We start from the raw sequence: 19,007 nt of genomic DNA, 5'->3' as shown, positions 1-19,007 counted from the left end.
TTTTTAGAACCAGGATCAGCTCGAAGAGCCCGAGGCTGGTTATGCTTTGGAGGGGGGACCCCACGCCATTTTTTTCAGGGATTTAACCATTCCATCTAAAAAAAATAATAATAATTTAAAAAAAATAATAATAATATAATATATAATTAAAATGAATTAATTAATAATAATGTGTGGGCCAGAAAAGTCCATTTATAATGACAACCACTGTTTTCTATGGGTGAAACGGGTTCAGTGTGAAAGGTACCAAAACGGGATTGAAATGGTAATTTACTGGTTACAACATGAGATGTGAAAGGGGTTTAAGTGCTCAGACCCGTTTTAAGAACCATTTCAAATACCATTTCAAAAGCAGGTTTTGCGATGTGAAAGCAGCATTATTCTCCGTTGAAGTAGTCGTCAGTTGACCATACGATGGTGATGTGTAGGGGATTTCCCAGCAAGGGACGTGTACCGTTCGGCTAGCAGTAACAGCATAAGACGGCAAAGCCGCTGAAGACTGGTGCTGTAATGGTCTCACGGCAGAGATCCGTTTGTATCTAGCTGGCCGCTTTCGTAAAGTGTTTTACATATATGGGGATAATTCTGAGCCAAACCCCTGGAATTGAAAAATGCGTAACAGATGCGACCAACTGACCCATCACAGCGTACTACAATATTCTGTGTTGCTTTGGCGTGATGGGTGTGCGTCATAGCTGACTACAATATTCTGTGTTGCTTTGGAGTGGTGGGTGTGCGTCGTAGCTGACTACAATATTCTGTGTTGCTTTGGAGTGGTGGGTGTGCGTCATAGCTGACGACAATATTCTGTGTTGCTTTGGCGTGGTGGGTGTGCGTCGTAGCTGACTACAATATTCTGTGTTGCTTTGGAGTGGTGGGTGTGCGTCATAGCTGACGACAATATTCTGTGTTGCTTTGGCATGGTGGGTGTGCGTCATAGCCGACTACAATATTCTGTGTTGCTTTGGCGTGGTGGGTGTGCGTCATAGCTGACTACAATATTCTGTGTTGCTTTGGCGTGGTGGGTGTGCGTCATAGCTGACTACGATATTCTGTGTTGCTTTGGCGTGGTGGGTGTGCATCATAGTTGACTACAATATTCTGTGTTGCTTTGGCGTGGTGGGTCTGTGTCATAGCCGACTACAATATTCTGTGTTGCTTTGGCGTGGTGGGTGTGCGTCATAGCTGACTACAATATTCTGTGTTGCTTTGGCGTGGTGGGTGTGCGTCATAGCTGACTACAATATTCTGTGTTGCTTTGGCGTGGTGGGTGTGTGTCATAGCTGACTACAATATTCTGTGTTGCTTTGGCGTGGTGGGTCTGTGTCATAGCTGACTACAATATTCTGTGTTGCTTTGGCGTGGTGGGTGTGTGTCATAGCTGACTACAATATTCTGTGTTGCTTTGGCGTGGTGGGTGTGCGTCATAGCTGACTACAATATTCTGTGTTGCTTTGGCGTGGTGGGTGTGCGTCATAGCTGACTACAATATTCTGTGTTGCTTTGGCGTGGTGGGTCTGTGTCATAGCCGACTACAATATTCTGTGTTGCTTTGGCGTGGTGGGTGTGCGTCATAGCTGACTACAATATTCTGTGTTGCTTTGGCGTGGTGGGTGTGCGTCATAGCTGACTACAATATTCTGTGTTGCTTTGGCGTGGTGGGTGTGCGTCATAGCTGCCATATGGGTATGTATATTCAGAACAGAGTGCCTGCGTCTGATAAAACCAGTTTGTGATGAGTGGATTAGGCGGAATAAAATTAGTTGTAGGCTTTGTGCCATCAGTTTGGAAAAAATGTTTAGATCCTGATTAAGTATTGAAATAGGACGATATGAAGTTACTAACGCAGGATCTCTGCCAGGTGTGTAAAGGATAATTATCCGAGATGTGTTGAAATTTGCAGAAGCAACATGGCCGGATAGAATAAAATGATATAGTGAGAATAGGTGGGGAGTTACTAAGGGAAGCAGCAGCTTATAATAATCAGCACTTCTGAGCCAGGTGACTTACCAAGAGGTAAAGATTTAATAATTCCTCAATTCCTATGATTTCTTCTTCATTGGGTTAATCAATTGATCATGTTCCTCTTCTGTAAGGTGCTGAAGCTCCGCCTGATTAAGAAAGTCTACACCTAAGTTAGGGTTATCCTCAGTTTCAAGCTGGAGGAGCGACTACAACGCAGTAATATAGAATGTGGTACGAGGCAATATAATATATACTATGGGCGCCGCCATGTTGGCTTAGTCTGAGCTAGCGCTGATTATGACGTCACAGGGAGCCAGGCTAGAGAGTAGGCGGGGCTAATGATGGCTGAAAGAAGGGAGGCAGCATGCTGGGGGCGGAGCTGGAAGTAGTTGAGTGACGGGGCATTGCGGCCTATGAGAGGGTGAGAGGGCGGGACTGGGTGTAACTGTGACGGGAAGCCGCGGCCTATGAGCAGGAGAGTGGGCTTGGCCTCCGGCAATTGGCAGGATACGGCAGCCAATGGGCGGGATAGTGGGCGGGGCAGTGTGGTTCTGTGACGAGCCGATGCGTCCTATGGGCAGTGAGTGGACGAGGCTGGAGGTAAATGAGTGACGGGGCATTGCGGCCTATGAGACTGAGAGAGGGCGGGGCTGGCTGTAACAGTTACTGAAAGCTGTGGCCTATGAGCAGGAGAGTTGGCGTGCCCGCGGCCATTAGGGAGGAGAGTGACAGGATACATCGGCCAATGGGCGGGAGAGTGGGCGGTGCAGGACGGGTTGGTGAGTGACGAGCAGCTAAGTCCTATGGGCAGTGAGTGGGCGGGAGGTAAATGAGTGACGGATCATTGCGGCCTATGAGAGGGCAGGGCAGTGACTGGAGGCTGCGGCCAATGGGCAGTAAGTGGGCGGGGCTACTCCTGGTTGCTGAGTTACCGTGGTAGTCACTACCCATAATCCCATGCGCTATGCAGGCGATGGCTCGGAAATACCGCCCCGCCCACTTCCGGTACACAATCCTCCGTCCACGGTGTGATCTCTCCTGCCGCCTCATCCTCCCGGTAATGTTCCCTCATCCCACCTGTCTCCTGCCCCAACCTCTCCTAATACCCCCTCTCCTGCCCCCACCTCTCCTAATACCCCCTCTCCTGCCCCAACCTCTCCTAATACCCTCTCTCCTGCCCTAACCTCTCCTAATACCCCCTCTCCTGCCCCATCCTCTCCCAATACCCCTCTCCTGCCCCATCCTCTCCCAATACCCCTCTCCTGCCCCCACCTCTCCTAATACCCCCTCTCCTGCCCCTATCCTCTCCTAATACCCCCTCTCCTGCCCCAACCTCTCCTAATACCCTCTCTCCTGCCCTAACCTCTCCTAATACCCCCTCTCCTGCCCCATCCTCTCCCAATACCCCTCTCCTGCCCCATCCTCTCCCAATACCCCTCTCCTGCCCCCACCTCTCCTAATACCCGCTCTCCTGCCCCCAACCTCTCCTAATACCCCCTCTCCTGCCCCCATCCTCTCCTAATACTCCATCTCCTGCACCAACCTCTCCTAATACTCCATCTCCTGCACCAACCTCTCCTAATACCCCCTCTCCTGCCCTAACCTCTCCTAATACCCCCTCTCCTGCCCTAACCTCTCCTAATACCCCGTCTCCAGCCCCCATCCTCTCTTAATACCTCCATCCGGCCCCAGCCTCACCTAATACCCCCTCTCCTGCCCCCAATCCCTCCTAATGCCCCCTCACCTGCTGCCTCTGACATTCTCCTAATGGCCCCTCACCTGCTGCCCCTGGCATTCTCCTAATGGGCCCACACCTGCTGCCCCTGCATTCTCCTAATGGCCCCTCACCTGCTGCCCCTGCATTCTACTAATGCCCCCTCACCTGCTGCCCCTGACATTCTCCTAATGCCTCCTCATCTGCTACCCCTATATTCTCCTAATACCCCCTCACCTGCTACCCCTGACGTCCTAATACCCCCGTACCAGCTGTTCCTGATATTCTCCTAATGCCCCCTCCCCTGCTGCCCCTCTATTCTCCTAATACCCCCACTCCTACCCCTAACATTCTCTTAATACTTCCTCACCTGCTGCCCCTATATTCTCCTATTACCCCCACCTGCCCCTATTGCCTCCTTATGCCCCCTCACCTGCTGCCCCTGACATTCTCCTAATGCGCCCCCACCTGCTGCCCCTGAAATTCTCCTAATGCCCCCTCATCTGCCCCATATTCTCCTAATACCCCCTCTCCTGCCCTCAACCTTTCCTAATCCCCCCTCTCCTTCCCCTGACATTCTCCTAATGCCCTCTCACCAACCCCTATATTCTCCTAATGGCCCCTCACCAACCCCTATATTCTCCTAATGCCCCCTCACCAACCCCTATATTCTCCTAATGCCCCCTCACCAACCCCTATATTCTCCTAATTCCCTCTCACCAACCCCTATATTCTCCTAATGCCCCCTCACCTGCTGCCCCTATATTCTCCTAATGCCCCCTCACCTGCTGCCCCTGACATTCTCCTAATACCCCCTGCTCATCACCTGCTGCCCCTGCCATTCTCCTTATACACCCTCACCTGCTGCCCTTATATTCTCCTAATACCCCCTCACTTGCTGCCCCTGACATTCTCCTAATGCCCCCACACCTGCCCATTCATTCTCCTAATGCCCTCTCACCTACTGTTCCTATATTCTTCTATTGCCCCCTCTCCTGCCACTGACATTCTCCTAGTACCCCCTCACCTGCTGCCCTTATATTCTCCTAATACCCCCTCACCTGCTGCCCTTATATTCTCATAATGCCCCCTCTCCTGCTGCCCCTGACATTCTCCTAATGCCCCCTCTCCTGCTGCCCCTGACATTCTCCTAATGCCCCCTCTCCTGCTGCCCCTGACATTCTCCTAATGCCCCCTCACCTGCTGCCCCTGACATTCTCCTAATGCCCCCCTCACCTGCTGCCCCTGACATTCTCCTAATGCCCCCTCACCTGCTGCCCCTGACATTTTCCTAATGCCCCCTCACCTGCTGCCCCTGACATTCTCCTAATGCCCCCTCATCTCCTAATACCCCCTCACCTGCTGCCCCTGACATTCTCCTAATGCCCCCTCACCTGCTGCCCCTGACATTCTCCTAATGCCCCCTCACCTGCTGCCCCTGACATTCTCCTAATGCCCCCTCACCTGCTGCCCCTGACATTCTCCTAATGCCCCCTCACCTGCTGCCCCTGACATTCTCCTAATGCCCTCTCACCTGCTGCCCCTGACATTCTCCTAATGCCCTCTCACCTGCTGCCCCTGACATTCTCCTAATGCCTCCTGCTCATCACCTGCCGCCCCCTGCCTGTACCCTTCCACCCGCTGCCTGTACCCTGTCACCCAGTGACCGGTGGCTGCATGGGGGAGGGGTGCGTGAATGGTGGCAGCATTGGGGGTAGGATGTGTGACTGATAGGTGCACACATCACAGGTTGTGGTGGGATAAGTGTGCACAGCAGAAGTGAGGGTAGGATGCGCACACATCACAGTTAGGTTGTGGTGGGATAAGTGTGCACAGAAGTGAGGGTAGGATGCGCACACGTCACAGTTAGGTTGTGTTGGGAGAAATGTGCACAGCAGAAGTGAGGGTAGAACGCTCCACACATTCGGGGTTGGGTGTACCTATGTATCAGTGACTTGCGGGGAGACAGAGCTTTTCCTGTCATACTAACGTATACACCACAGTTTTCACTTTATACAGTATATGTAAAATACAAAGAACATATAAATATAATCTTTGTATTATTCTAATCATTTCTGTAGTCAGAAGTAAAAATTCTATGGTAGGGGAGGCAGTGCCCCCCCCCCTCCACCTACCTTACCCGCACTCACCAAATTTATACTACTCCCCCTGTGTATAATGCCCACATGTGTATACCGCTGCCTCTGTGTGTAATGCCCACGTGTATACCGCTGCACCTGTGTATAATGTCCACATGTGTATACCGCTGCACCTGTGTATAATGTCCACATGTGTATACCGCTGCATCTGTGTATAATGCCCACATGTGTATACCGCTGAACATGTGTATAATGCCCACATGTGTATACCGCTGCCCCTGTGTGTAATGGCCACGTGTGTATACCGCTGCCCCTGTGTGTAATGGCCACGTGTGTATACCGCTGCCCCTGTGTGTAATGGCCACGTGTGTATACCGCTGCCCCTGTGTGTAATGGCCACGTGTATATACCGCTGCCCCTGTGTGTAATGGCCACGTGTGTATACCGCTGACCCTGTGTGTAATGGCCACGTGTGTATACCGCTGCCCCTGTGTGTAATGGCCACGTGTGTATACCGCTGCCCCTGTGTGTAATGGCCACGTGTGTATACCGCTGCCCCTGTGTGTAATGGCCACGTGTGTATACCGCTGCCCCTGTGTGTAATGGCCACGTGTGTATACCGCTGACCCTGTGTGTAATGGCCACGTGTGTATACCGCTGACCCTGTGTGTAATGGCCATGTGTGTATACCGCTGCCCCTGTGTGTAATGGCCACGTGTGTATACCGCTGCCCCTGTGTGTAATGGCCACGTGTGTATACCGCTGCCCACGTGTGTAATGGCCACGTGTGTATACCGCTGCCCACGTGTGTAATGGCCACGTGTGTATACCGCTGCCCACGTGTGTAATGGCCACGTGTGTATACCGCTGCCCACGTGTGTAATGGCCACGTGTGTATACCGCTGCCCACGTGTGTAATGGCCACGTGTGTATACCGCTGCCCCTGTGTGTAATGGCCACTTGTGTATACCGCTGCCCCTGTGTGTAATGGCCATGTGTGTATACCGCTGCCCCTGTGTGTAATGGCCATGTGTGTATACCGCTGCCCCTGTGTGTAATGGCCACGTGTGTATACCGCTGCCCCTGTGTGTAATGGCCACGTGTGTATACCGCTGCCCCTGTGTGTAATGGCCACGTGTGTATACCGCTGCCCCTGTGTGTAATGGCCACGTGTGTATACCGCTGACCCTGTGTGTAATGGCCACGTGTGTATACCGCTGCCCCTGTGTGTAATGGCCACGTGTGTATACCGCTGCCCCTGTGTGTAATGGCCACGTGTGTATACCGCTGCCCACGTGTGTAATGGCCACGTGTGTATACCGCTGCCCCTGTGTGTAATGGCCACGTGTGTATACCGCTGCCCCTGTGTGTAATGGCCACGTGTGTATACCGCTGCCCCTGTGTGTAATGGCCACGTGTGTATACCGCTGCCCCTGTGTGTAATGGCCACGTGTGTATACCGCTGCCCCTGTGTGTAATGGCCACGTGTGTATACCGCTGCCCCTGTGTGTAATGGCCACGTGTGTATACCGCTGCCCCTGTGTGTAATGGCCACGTGTGTATACCGCTGCCCACGTGTGTAATGGCCACGTGTGTATACCGCTGCCCACGTGTGTAATGGCCACGTGTGTATACCGCTGGCCACGTGTGTATACCGCTGCCCTCGTGTGTAATGGCCACGTGTGTATACCGCTGCCCACGTGTGTAAATGCCACGTGTGTATACCGCTGGCCACGTGTGTATACCGCTGCCCACGTGTGTAATGCCAGCGTGTGTATACCGCTGCCCACGTGTGTAATGGCCACGTGTGTATACCGCTGCCCCTGTGTGTAATGGCCACTTGTGTATACCGCTGCCCCTGTGTGTAATGGCCACGTGTGTATACCGCTGCCCCTGTGTGTAATGGCCACGTGTGTATACCGCTGCCCCTGTGTGTAATGGCCACGTGTGTATACCGCTGCCCCTGTGTGTAATGGCCACGTGTGTATACCGCTGCCCCTGTGTGTAATGGCCACGTGTGTATACCGCTGCCCCTGTGTGTAATGGCCACGTGTGTATACCGCTGCCCCTGTGTGTAATGGCCACGTGTGTATACCGCTGCCCACGTGTGTAATGGCCACGTGTGTATACCGCTGCCCACGTGTGTATACCGCTGCCCCTGTGTGTAATGGCCACGTGTGTATACCGCTGCCCCTGTGTGTAATGGCCACGTGTGTATACCGCTGCCCACGTGTGTAATGCCCACATGTATATACTGCTGCACCTATGTATAATCCTTGGACTCGTATATTGTGTGTAAATCTGGCTCTGGTACTAGCCAGTGCCTCTTGAGAAATGTACCTCACCGCACGTCCCTGGTGTGCATGTTTAGTAGGTACATTGAGTAGAAAGGAGGTAACCATAATGCAGAGGTAAGTGTGCCCATTACAGGACAGGTGCACTGTATGTTTGTGTTGGGATGAGCGTGTCCATTGGCACGATAGTAATAATACAGGGACATAACTGGGGAGGTGAGGGGATCTGGAAGCGTCACAGTGACATCACATATCTATAGTAATAATACAGGAACATGACTGGGGAGGAGAGGAGGTCTGGGAGCGTCACAGTGACATCACTTTTATCCATTGTGATCATACAGGGACATGACTGGGGAGGTGAGGGGATCTGGGAGTGTCACAGTGACGTCTCCCCCATTTCGCAGGGTTACACAGTAGTGAAGAAGACATCTGTTGAGGGTGAGACACCGAGCAGCCCTCCCCGTGTGTCAGGAAGAAGAAGTACCCAGAGCCTCATCCCGGTGCCTCCACCTCACTCACTGACACGTGAGACACATTGAAAAGAAAATCCTGGAACTCGCCAACAAGATCAGTCAGCTGCTGACTGGAGAGGTGACTGCTGGGAATGGGACATTATACAGTAACACCGGGGGATGTGTCTGGGTGATGACTGGAGAGGTGACTGCTGGGAATGGGACATTATACAGTAACACCAGGGAATGTGTCTGGGTGATGTCTGGAGAGGTGACTGCTGAGAATGGGGCATTATACAGTAACACCAATGGATGTGTCTGGGTGATGACTGGAGAGGTGACTGCTGGGAATGGGACATTATACAGTAACACCAGGGAATGTGTCTGGGTGATGTCTGGAGAGGTGACTGCTGAGAATGGGGCATTATACAGTAACACCAATGGATGTGTCTGGGTGATGACTGGAGAGGTGACTGCTGGGAATGGGACATTATACAGTAACACCAATGGATGTGTCTGGGTGATGACTGGAGAGGTGACTGCTGGGAATGGGACATTATACAGTAACACCAGGGGATGTGTCTGGGTGATGACTGGAGAGGTGACTGCTGGGAATGGGACATTATACAGTAACACTAGGGGACGTGTCTGGGTGATGACTCTATCACTGTGTGTGTCAGGTTCCTATAAGGTGTCAAGATGTCACTGTCTATGTCTCCATGCAGGAGGGGGAGTATATAGAGGAACACAGGGGTCTGTACAAGGACGTGATGATGGAGAATCACCGGCCCCTCACATCACTGGGTAAGAGGAGACTGTCCTGTATTGTACAGGGGAGAGCATGTATGGGGGCCCCTTTATACACACATCACCTTATAATCACATATATACACTGTACTCAGTCACTGTGTGTCTCCTACAGATGGGCCCAGTAACAGAGATACCCCAGAGAGATGTCCCCATCCTCTGTATTCCCAGAATTGTACAGAGGAGAATCACAGGATCCCACAGGAGGATCAGGTAGGTGGGATTTAGGGTCTCACCAATATACCAAAGTGACTGTCACTGTATGATCTGTAGAGGAGCTGTGTGTGTCTTATACACTGATACTATACTGTTTCACCTCAGTCTAATCTGACTGTGCAGATGTCATTATAGTGTTTTTTGTTTTTTTTTAGGTAGAACGTCTGTATGATATTAAAATAGAAGATACAGAGGGAGATGAAGAGACATATGTGACTGATATAAAGGCAGAAGATACAGAGGGAGATGAAGAGACGTATGTGACTGATATAAAGGCAGAAGATATAGAGGGAGAAGAAGAGACGTATGTGACTGATATGAAGGCAGAAGATATAGAGGGAGAAGAAGAGACATATGTGACTGATATAAAGGCAGAAGATATAGAGGGAGAAGAAGAGACGTATGTGACTGATATGAAGGCAGAAGATATAGAGGGAGAAGAAGAGACGTATGTGATTGATATAAAGGCAGAAGATATAGAGGGAGAAGAAGAGACGCATGTGACTGATATAAAGGCAGAAGATATAGAGGGAGAAGAAGAGACGTATGTGACTGATATGAAGGCAGAAGATATAGAGGGAGAAGAAGAGACGTATGTGACTGATATAAAGGCAGAAGATATAGAGGGAGAAGAAGAGACGTATGTGAGGGGAGATCAGCAGCGTAAGGAGGAGGAGATCCCTACAGATATCAGCACAGGTGAGTAATAAACACTTATTACACAAGTCACATTTTCTCATTGCTCAGTCACTACAGCAATCTCTTATCCTACACCCTCCTCCGCCATCAGCCTTGTTCTCAGTTGGGTGTTTCTAACACAAGTCTATCCATGACAAATATCACATGTAGAGAGTTTTCTCATACGTCCTAGAGGATGCTGGTAACGCTTCGAGAACCATGGGGTATAGACTGGATCCGCAGGAGACATGGGCACTTTAAGACTTTTAAAAGGGGTGTGAACTGGTTCCTCCCTCTATATCGCTCCTCCAGACTCCAGTTTAGAATCTGTGCCCAGTGAGACTGGATGCACACTGAGGAGCTCTCCAGAGTTTCTCAGAAAAAGACTTATGTTAGGTTTATTATTTCCAGGGAAACCTGCTGGCTACAGGCTCCCTGCTTCATGGGACTTAGGGGAGAGAAGCAGACCTACTTCTGTGAGTTTCAAGGCTCTGCTTCTTAGGCTACAGGACACCATTAGCTCGTTCCCGGAGCCCACCGTCACCCCCCTTGCAGAGTCAGAAGACAGGTGAGTAGAAGATGATCAGAAGACTTCAGTGACGGCTTTGATGTACAGCACAGCGGCCGTGCTGCGCGCCATGCTCCCACACTCAGTGGCACTACAGGGTGCAGGGCGCTGGGGGGGGGGGCACCCTGGGCAGCATGTAAACCCTCAATATGACTGGGAAAAGTGGTTTTCAGGTGCCTAGGCACTGAATCCGGTCCCCTGCCAGTGTAAAAATGTAAAAAGATAGCGGGGCTGAAGCGCACCATAGAGGGGGCGTGGCTTAGACCTCCCAGCTCTCACCAGCACCATTTTCTCTCCACAGAGCTGCAGAGATGCTGGCCTTCCTCTTCACTGCTGTACAAGTAACGGTGCAAAACAGGGGGGGGGGGGGGGGGGCACAGTTATTTTGGTGCTATTTAATATAATATAAAAGCGCTACTAGGTCTGGGGCTTTATATAAAGATGTTCAGAACCGGGCTAGGCGCTGGGTTGTGAGCTGCAAACTCCCTGTGTTCCTCTGACAGGCTTTACTGTGGGTCTGTCCCCTATATGCCCAGTGTGTTTGTGGGTGTCGGTGCACGTGTGTCGGCATGTCTGAGGCTGAGTGCTCTTCTCAGGAGGAGGCTGGAAAGAAACGGCTGTGGGAGTGACCCTGTCAGCACCGCCGACTCCTGATTGGGTAAATGTTTTGAGTGCTTTGAATGCGAATGTGGCTCTCAGAACCAGGCATGGAAAAAATCCGTAGAGGATGTGTTGTCCCAGGTTCAGACTCTCTGGGGTTCACAAAAGCGTTCATTTACCCAGAGAGCAGATACAGATACCGACACGGACTCTGACTTCAGTGTCGACTATAGTGATGCCAGACGAAATCCAAAACTGGCCAAGAGCATTCAGTACATGATTGTGGCGATAAAAGACGTGTTACATATCACTGAGGACCCTGCTGTACCTGATACAAGGGTCTGTATGTATAAAGGAAAGAGACCTGAGGTAATGTTTCTTCCCTCTCATGAACTGAACGCTCTTTGTGAAAAGGTTTGGAAAACTCCTGACAAGAAGTTTCAAATTCCCAAGAGAATTCCAGCGGTATATCTATTCCTCTCGGGGGATAGGGAAAAGTGGGAGTCACCCCCCACTGTGGACAAAGCTCTGTCACGGCTGTCCAAAAAGGTGGCGCTGCCGTCCCCCGAAACGGCAGCCCTAAAGGAACCTGCGGATCGTAAGCAGGAAAATACATTAAAATCCATTTATGTCACTACGGGTACGCTGCTCAGACCTGCTGTGGCATCGGCATGGGTGAGTAGCACTATTGAAAAATGGGCAGATAACTTGTCATCTGATATAGATACTCTGGATATGGATAGCGTTCTTTTGACACTAGGTCATATCAGGGATGCTGCAGCCTACCCAAAGGAAGCTGCAACGGATATTGGCCTCTTGGGATCGAGGGCCAATGCCATGGCAGTCTCAGCCAGGTGAGCATTGTGGATTCATCAATGGAATGCTGATGCTCACTCTAAGGAGGCTATGGAGTCTTTGCCGTATAAAGGTGGTGTCTTGTTTGGTGACTGTCTCACTGACCTGGTATCTACGGCTACCGCGGGTAAGTCGTAATTTTTACCTTATGTTCCTGCGTAACAAAAGAAAACGCACCACTATCAGGTGCAGTCCTTTCGTCCCAGTAAGTACAAAAAAGGCAGAGAGACTTCCTTCCTTCAAGGGGAAGAGGAAGGGGAAAAAGGTCGCCGGCTGCGGCAAGTTCCCAAGAGCAGACTTCCTCCCCGGCTTCTACCAAATCCACCGCATGACGCTGGGGCTCCTCTGGAGGAGTCGGCACCGGTGGGGGCACGTCTCAAACTCTTCAGTCCGTTCTGGGCTCGTTCGGCCCTAGACCCATGGGTTTTGGAAATAGTGTCCCAGCTAGAGTTTCAAGACGTTCCCCCCCCCCCCCCCCTCACCAATTTTTCAAATCGGCCTTACCAGCTTCTCTTCAGGACAGGGAGGTGGTATGCGATGCAATACAAAAATTGTGTCTAAATCAGGTCATTGTCAGGTTTCCCCTGTCGCAACAGGGCGAAGGCTTTTATTCCAGCCTGTTTGTGGTCCCGAAGCCAGACAGCTCAGTCAGGCCTATCCTGAACCTCAAATACCTCAATTTCTACCTAAGGAAATTCAAGATGGAATCTCTCCGGGCAGTGATCTCCAGTCTGGAGGAGGGGGATTTTATGGTGTCGGTAGATATAAAGGATGCCTACTTGCGTGTTCCCATTTATCTGAGTTTTGAAATGCAGGATTTCCATTATCAGTTTCAGACGTTGCCGTTTGGTCTGTCCACGGCTCCTAGAATTTTCACCAAAGTAATGGCGGAAATTATGGTAGTCCTGCGCAAGCAGGGAGTCACAATTATCCCGTACTTGGACGATCTCCTGATAAAGGCGAGATTTAAGGAGCAATTACTGCAGAACATGACGCTCTCCCTGACAATTCTGCAACAATATGGTTGGCTCCTAAACATGCCAAAGTCACAGTTGGTTCCGACAACACGGCTGTCATTCCTGGGTATGATTCTGGATACACAATTGCAGAGAGTCTTTCTTCCAGTGGAAAAGGCTCTGGAAATTCAGAACATGGTCAAACAGATTCTGAAACCGGCAAGAGGGTCGATTCATCAATGCACTCGGTTGCTGGGGAAGATGGTGGCGGCCTACGAGGCCATTCAGTTTAGCAGATTCCATGCCAGGGTGTTTCAGTGGGATCTGTTGGACAAGTGGTCCGCGTCTCACCTACACATGCACCGGAAAATAATCCTGTCCTCCAGGACCAGAATCTCCCTTCTGTGGTTGCTGCACAGCTCTCATCTCCTAGAGGGTCACAGGTTCGGGATTCAGGATTGGATCCTGGTGACCACGGATGCAAGTCTCCGAGGCTGGGGAGCAGTCACACGGGGAAAATTTCCAGGGAAAATGGTCAATCCAGGAAGCTTGTCTGCACATAAACATTCTGGAATTAAGGGCCATCTACAACGGGCTTCTGCAAGCGGAACATCTTCTGCGCGGTCTGCCCGTCTTGATTCAGTCGGACAACATAACAACAGTGGCGCATATAAACCGCCAGGGCGAAACAAAGAGCAGAACGGAAATGGCAGAGGCCATAAAAGTTCTCCGCTGGGCAGAAAGACATGCAAGCGCTCTGTCAGTGGTCTTCATTCCAGGCGTGTACAACTGGGAATCAGACTTCCTCAGCAGACACGATCTCCATCCAGGAGAGTGGGGTCTTCATCAAGAGGTCTTTGCAGAAGTGACAAGTCGTTGGGGAATTCCTCAAATAGACATGATGGCGTCTCGCCTCAACAAGAAGCTTCAGAGATATTGTTTCAGGTCGAGGGACCCTCAAGCAATAGCGGTGGACACCGTGGGTGTTTCAACCGTTCTATGTGTTCCTTCCACTTCCACTCATTCCAAAAGTGTGAAAGGTCATAAGAAGAGCAAGGGTTCATGCAATACTCATTGTTCCAGACTGGCCAAGGAGGGCCTGGTATCCGGATCTTCAGGAATTACTCATAGGAGATCTCTGGCCTCTTCCTCTACGAGAGGACCTGTTACAGCAAGGGCCGTGCGTGTATCAAGATTTACCGCGGCTGCGTTTGACGGCATGGCAGTTGAACGCCAAATCCTAGCCCGAAAAGGTATTCCCAGTGAAGTCATTCCCACACTTTTTCAGGCTAGAAAAGAAGTGAAGGCGAAACATTATCACCGTATTTGGAAAAAATGTGTGTCTTGGTGTGAATCCAAGAAGGCTCCTATAGAGGAATTCCAGCTGGGGCGTTTTCTCCATTTTCTGCAAGCAGGTGTGGATGCGGGCCTAAAGTTAGGCTTCATTAAAGTACAAATTTTGGCCTTATCCATTTTCTTTCAAAAATAATTGGCCTCCTTCCAGAAGTTCAGACTCTCGTGAAAGGCGTGCTGCACATCCAACCTCCCTTTGTGCCCCCAGTGACACCATGGGATCTTAATGTGGTGTTGCAATTCCTGCAATCTCATTGGTTTTAACCTTTACGTAAGGTTGAGTTGAAATTATTTACTTGGAAAGTAGTCATGCTGTTGGCCTTGGCATACGCAAGGCGAGTGTCTGAGTTAGCGGCTTTGTCTCACTAAAAAGCCCCTATTTAATCTTCCATGTAGATAGAGCGGAGTTGAGAACTCGTCAGCAATTTCTGCCAAAAGTGGTTTCATCGTTTCACGTAAACCAGCCTATTGTGGTGCCAGTGGCTACTGATGCCTTGGCGGAATCGACGTCTCTCGATGTGGTCAGAGCTTTGAAAATCTATGTCGCCAGAACGGCTCAGATTAGGAAAACAGAGGCTCTGTTTGTCCTGTATGCTCCCACCAAGATTGGGGGCTCCTGCTTCCAAGCAGACTATTGCACGCTGGAACTGTAATATGGTTCAGCAGGCTCATTCTACAGCAGGATTGCTGTTACCAAAATCGGTTAAGGCCCACTCTACCAGAAAGGTGGGCGCATCCTGGGTGGCTGCCCGAGGGGTCTCGGCATTACAGCTTTGCCGAGCAGCTACTTGGTCAGGATCAAACACCTTTGCGAAGTTTTACAAGTTTGATACCCTGGCTGAGGAGGACCTCTTATTTGGTCAATCGGTGCTGCAGAGTCATCCGCACTCTCCCGCCCGTTCTAGAGCTTTGGTATAAACCCCATGGTTCTTGAAGCATCCCCAGCATCCTCTAGGACGTATGAGAAAATAGGATTTTAATACCTACCGGTAAATCCTTTTCTCTTAGTCCGTAGAGGATGCTGGGCGCCCGTGCCAGTGCGTACTGTCCTGCAGTTATTGGTTATGGTTACTCTCATGTTGAGTTAAGTACAGTCAGTCTGTGGCTGAGGTTGGTCATGCCGTTGCATGCGTTGTTGTTGACTGCCATGTTGTACGGCGTGTTTGAGGTGTGAGCTGGTGTGTATCTCACCTTAGTTTAAAATTAAATAAATCCTTTTCCTCTAAATGTCCGTCTCCCTGGGCACAGTTCCTATAACTGGAGTCTGGAGGAGGGGCATAGAGGGAGGAGTCAGTTAACACCCCTTTTAAAGTCTTAAAGTGCCCATGTCTCCTGCGGATCCCGTCTATACTCCATGGTTCTTGAAGCATCCTCTACGGACTAAGAGAAAAGGATTTACCGGTAGGTATTAAAATCCCATTTTTGCACATGTGCACTATGGGTGAGACACATGAGCACTATGGGTGAGACGCATGCTTACTATGGGTGAGACACATGCTTACTATGGGTGAGACGCATGCTTACTATGGGTGAGACGCATGCTTACTATGGGTGAGACACATGAGCACTATGGGTGAGACACATGAGCACTATGGGTGAGACACATGAGCACTATGGGTGAGACACGAGCACTATGGGTGAGACACTTTTGTTTGTTTTTTCATATTTCTCTGACGTCCTTGTGGATGCTGGGACTCCGTCAGGACCATGGGGATTAGCGGCTCCGCAGGAGACAGGGCACAAAAATAAAAGCTTTAGGATCAGGTGGTGTGCACTGGCTCCTCCCCCTATGACCCTCCTCCAAGCCTCAGTTAGGTTTTTGTGCCCGTCCGAGCAGGGTGCAATCTAGGTGGCTCTCTTAAAGAGATGCTTAGAAAAAGTTATTAGGTTTTTTATTTTCAGTGAGTCCTGCTGGCAACAGGCTCACTGCATCGAGGGACTTAGGGGAGAGAAGTGAACTCACCTGCGTGCAGGATGGATTGGCTTCTTAGGCTACTGGACACCATTAGCTCCAGAGGGATCGAACACAGGCCCAGCCATGGAGTCCGGTCCCGGAGCCGCGCCGCCGACCCCCCTTGCAGATGCCGAAGACGAAGAGGTCCAGAGGTCCAGAAACAGGCGGCAGAAGACTTTTCAGTCTTCATGAGGTAGCGCACAGCACTGCAGCTGTGCGCCATTGTTGTCAGCACACTTCACACCAGCGGTCACTGAGGGTGCAGGGCGCTGGGGGGGGCGCCCTGGGCAGCAATGTATAATACCTTTTTTATGGCTAAAATACATCACATATAGCCCTTGAGGCTATATGGATGTATTTAACCCCTGCCATATATCACAATCTCCGGGAGAAGAGCCCGCCGTTATAGGGGGCGTGGCCTATTCTCCTCAGCACACTGCACCATTTTCCTGCTCAGCTCCGCTGTGAGGAAGGCTCCCAGGACTCTCCCCTGCACTGCACTACAGAAACAGGGTAAAATAGAGAGGGGGGGGCACATTTTTTGGCGATATTACTATATTTAAGCAGCTATAAGGATACAACACTTCTATAGGGTTGTTCCCATATATATTATAGCGCTTGGGTGTGTGCTGGCAAACTCTCCCTCTGTCTCCCCAAAGGGCTAGTGGGGTCCTGTCTTCATTAGAGCATTCCCTGTGTGTCTGCTGTGTGTCGATACGTGTGTGTCGACATGTATGAGGACGAAGTTGGTGTGGAGGCGGAGCAATTGCCGGTAATGGTGATGTCACCCCCCAGGGAGTCGACACCGGAATGGATGGCTTTGTTTATGGAATTACGGGATAATGTCAGCACATTACAAAAATCTGTTGACGACATGAGACGGCCGGAAAACCAGTTAGTACCTGTACAGGCGTCTCAGACACCGTCAGGGGCTGTAAAACGCCCTTTACCTCAGTCGGTCGACACAGACCCAGACACGGACACTGAATCTAGTGTCGACGGTGAAGAAACAAACGTATTTTCCAGTAGGACCACACGTTATATGATCACGGCAATGAAGGAGGCTTTACATATCTCTGATACTGCAAGTACCACAAAAAGGGGTATTATGTGGGGTGTGAAAAAACTACCTGTAGTTTTTCCTGAATCAGAGGAATTGAATGATGTATGTGATGTAGTGTGGGTTAACCCAGATAGAAAATTGCTAATTTCAAAGAAGTTATTGGCATTATACCCTTTCCCGCCAGAGGTTAGGGCGCGCTGGGAAACACCCCCTAGGGTGGATAAGGCTGTTTTGATAAGACACGCTTATCAAAACAAGTGGCGTTACCGTCTCCTGAAACGGCCGCCCTCAAGGTTCCAGCTGATAGGAGGCTGGAAACTACCCTAAAAAGTATATACACACATACTGGTGTTTTACTGCGACCAGCCATCGCCTCAGCATGGATGTGCATTGCTGGGGTGGTCTGGTCGGATTCCCTGACTGAAAATATTGATACCCTGGATAGGGACAGTATTTTATTAACTATAGAGCAATTAAAGGATGCTTTCCTTTATATGCGAGATGCTCAGAGGGATATTTGCACTCTGGCATCGAGGGTAAGTGCGATGTCCATATCTGCCAGAAGAAGTTTATGGACGCGACAGTGGTCAGGTGATGCGGATTCCAAACGGCATATGGAAGTATTGCCGTATAAAGGGGAGGAATTATTTGGGGTCGGTCTATCGGATTTGGTGGCCATGGCAACAGCCGGGAAATCCACCTTTTTACCTCAGGTCTCCTCCCAACAGAAAAAGACACCGTCTTTTCAGCCGCAGTCCTTTCGGTCCTATAAGAACAAGCGGGCAAAAGGACAGTCATATCTGCCCCGAGGCAAAGGAAAGGGTAAGAGAGTGCAGCAAGCAGCTCCTTCCCAGGAACAGAAGCCCTCCCCGGGTTCTGCAAAGCCCTCAGCATGACGCTGGGGCTTTACAAGCGGACTCAGGAGCGGTGGGGGGTCGACTCAAGAATTTCAGCGCGCAGTGGGCTCACTCACAAGTGGACCCCTGGATCCTGCAGGTAGTATCTCAGGGTTACAGGTTGGAATTCGAGAAGTCTCCCCCTCGCCGGTTCCTAAAGTCTGCTTTGCCAACGTCTCCCTCAGACAGGGCGACGGTATTGGAAGCCATTCACAAGCTGTATTCTCAGCAGGTGATAGTCAAGGTACCCCTTCTACAACAGGGAAAGGGGTATTATTCCACACTATTTGTGGTACCGAAGCCGGACGGCTCGGTAAGACCTATTCTAAATCTGAAATCTTTGAACCTGTACATACAAAAATTCAAGTTCAAGATGGAATCACTCAGAGCAGTGATAGCGAATCTGGAAGAAGGGGACTTTCTGGTGTCCCTGGACATAAAGGATGCTTACCTGCATGTCCCAATTTGCCCTTCACATCAAGGGTACCTCAGGTTCGTGGTGCAAAACTGTCATTATCAGTTTCAGACGCTGCC

At 50.5% G+C, this 19,007-nt stretch overlaps 2 protein-coding genes across 2 annotated transcripts in view; one reads left to right on the top strand and one right to left on the bottom strand.

Moving 5' to 3' along the window:
* LOC134984241 (oocyte zinc finger protein XlCOF29-like) overlaps positions 1–19,007 on the bottom strand; it is a 460,434-nt gene that overhangs the window by 175,582 nt on the left and 265,845 nt on the right. The window lies entirely within an intron of this gene.
* Positions 9,283–19,007, top strand: part of LOC134984242 (zinc finger protein 585A-like) — a 225,631-nt gene continuing 215,906 nt past the window's right edge. The window contains exons 1-3 of the mRNA XM_063949869.1: positions 9,283–9,331; positions 9,450–9,551; positions 9,710–10,249. Coding sequence (XP_063805939.1) covers positions 9,298–9,331; positions 9,450–9,551; positions 9,710–10,249 — 676 coding nt within the window. The 5' untranslated portion in view covers positions 9,283–9,297. The remainder of the gene's footprint in view (positions 9,332–9,449; positions 9,552–9,709; positions 10,250–19,007) is intronic.

Source organism: Pseudophryne corroboree (genome assembly GCF_028390025.1).
Source record: "Pseudophryne corroboree isolate aPseCor3 chromosome 3 unlocalized genomic scaffold, aPseCor3.hap2 SUPER_3_unloc_41, whole genome shotgun sequence".
Lineage (NCBI taxonomy): Eukaryota > Metazoa > Chordata > Amphibia > Anura > Myobatrachidae > Pseudophryne > Pseudophryne corroboree.
This window is presented reverse-complemented; position numbering and strand designations above follow the sequence as displayed.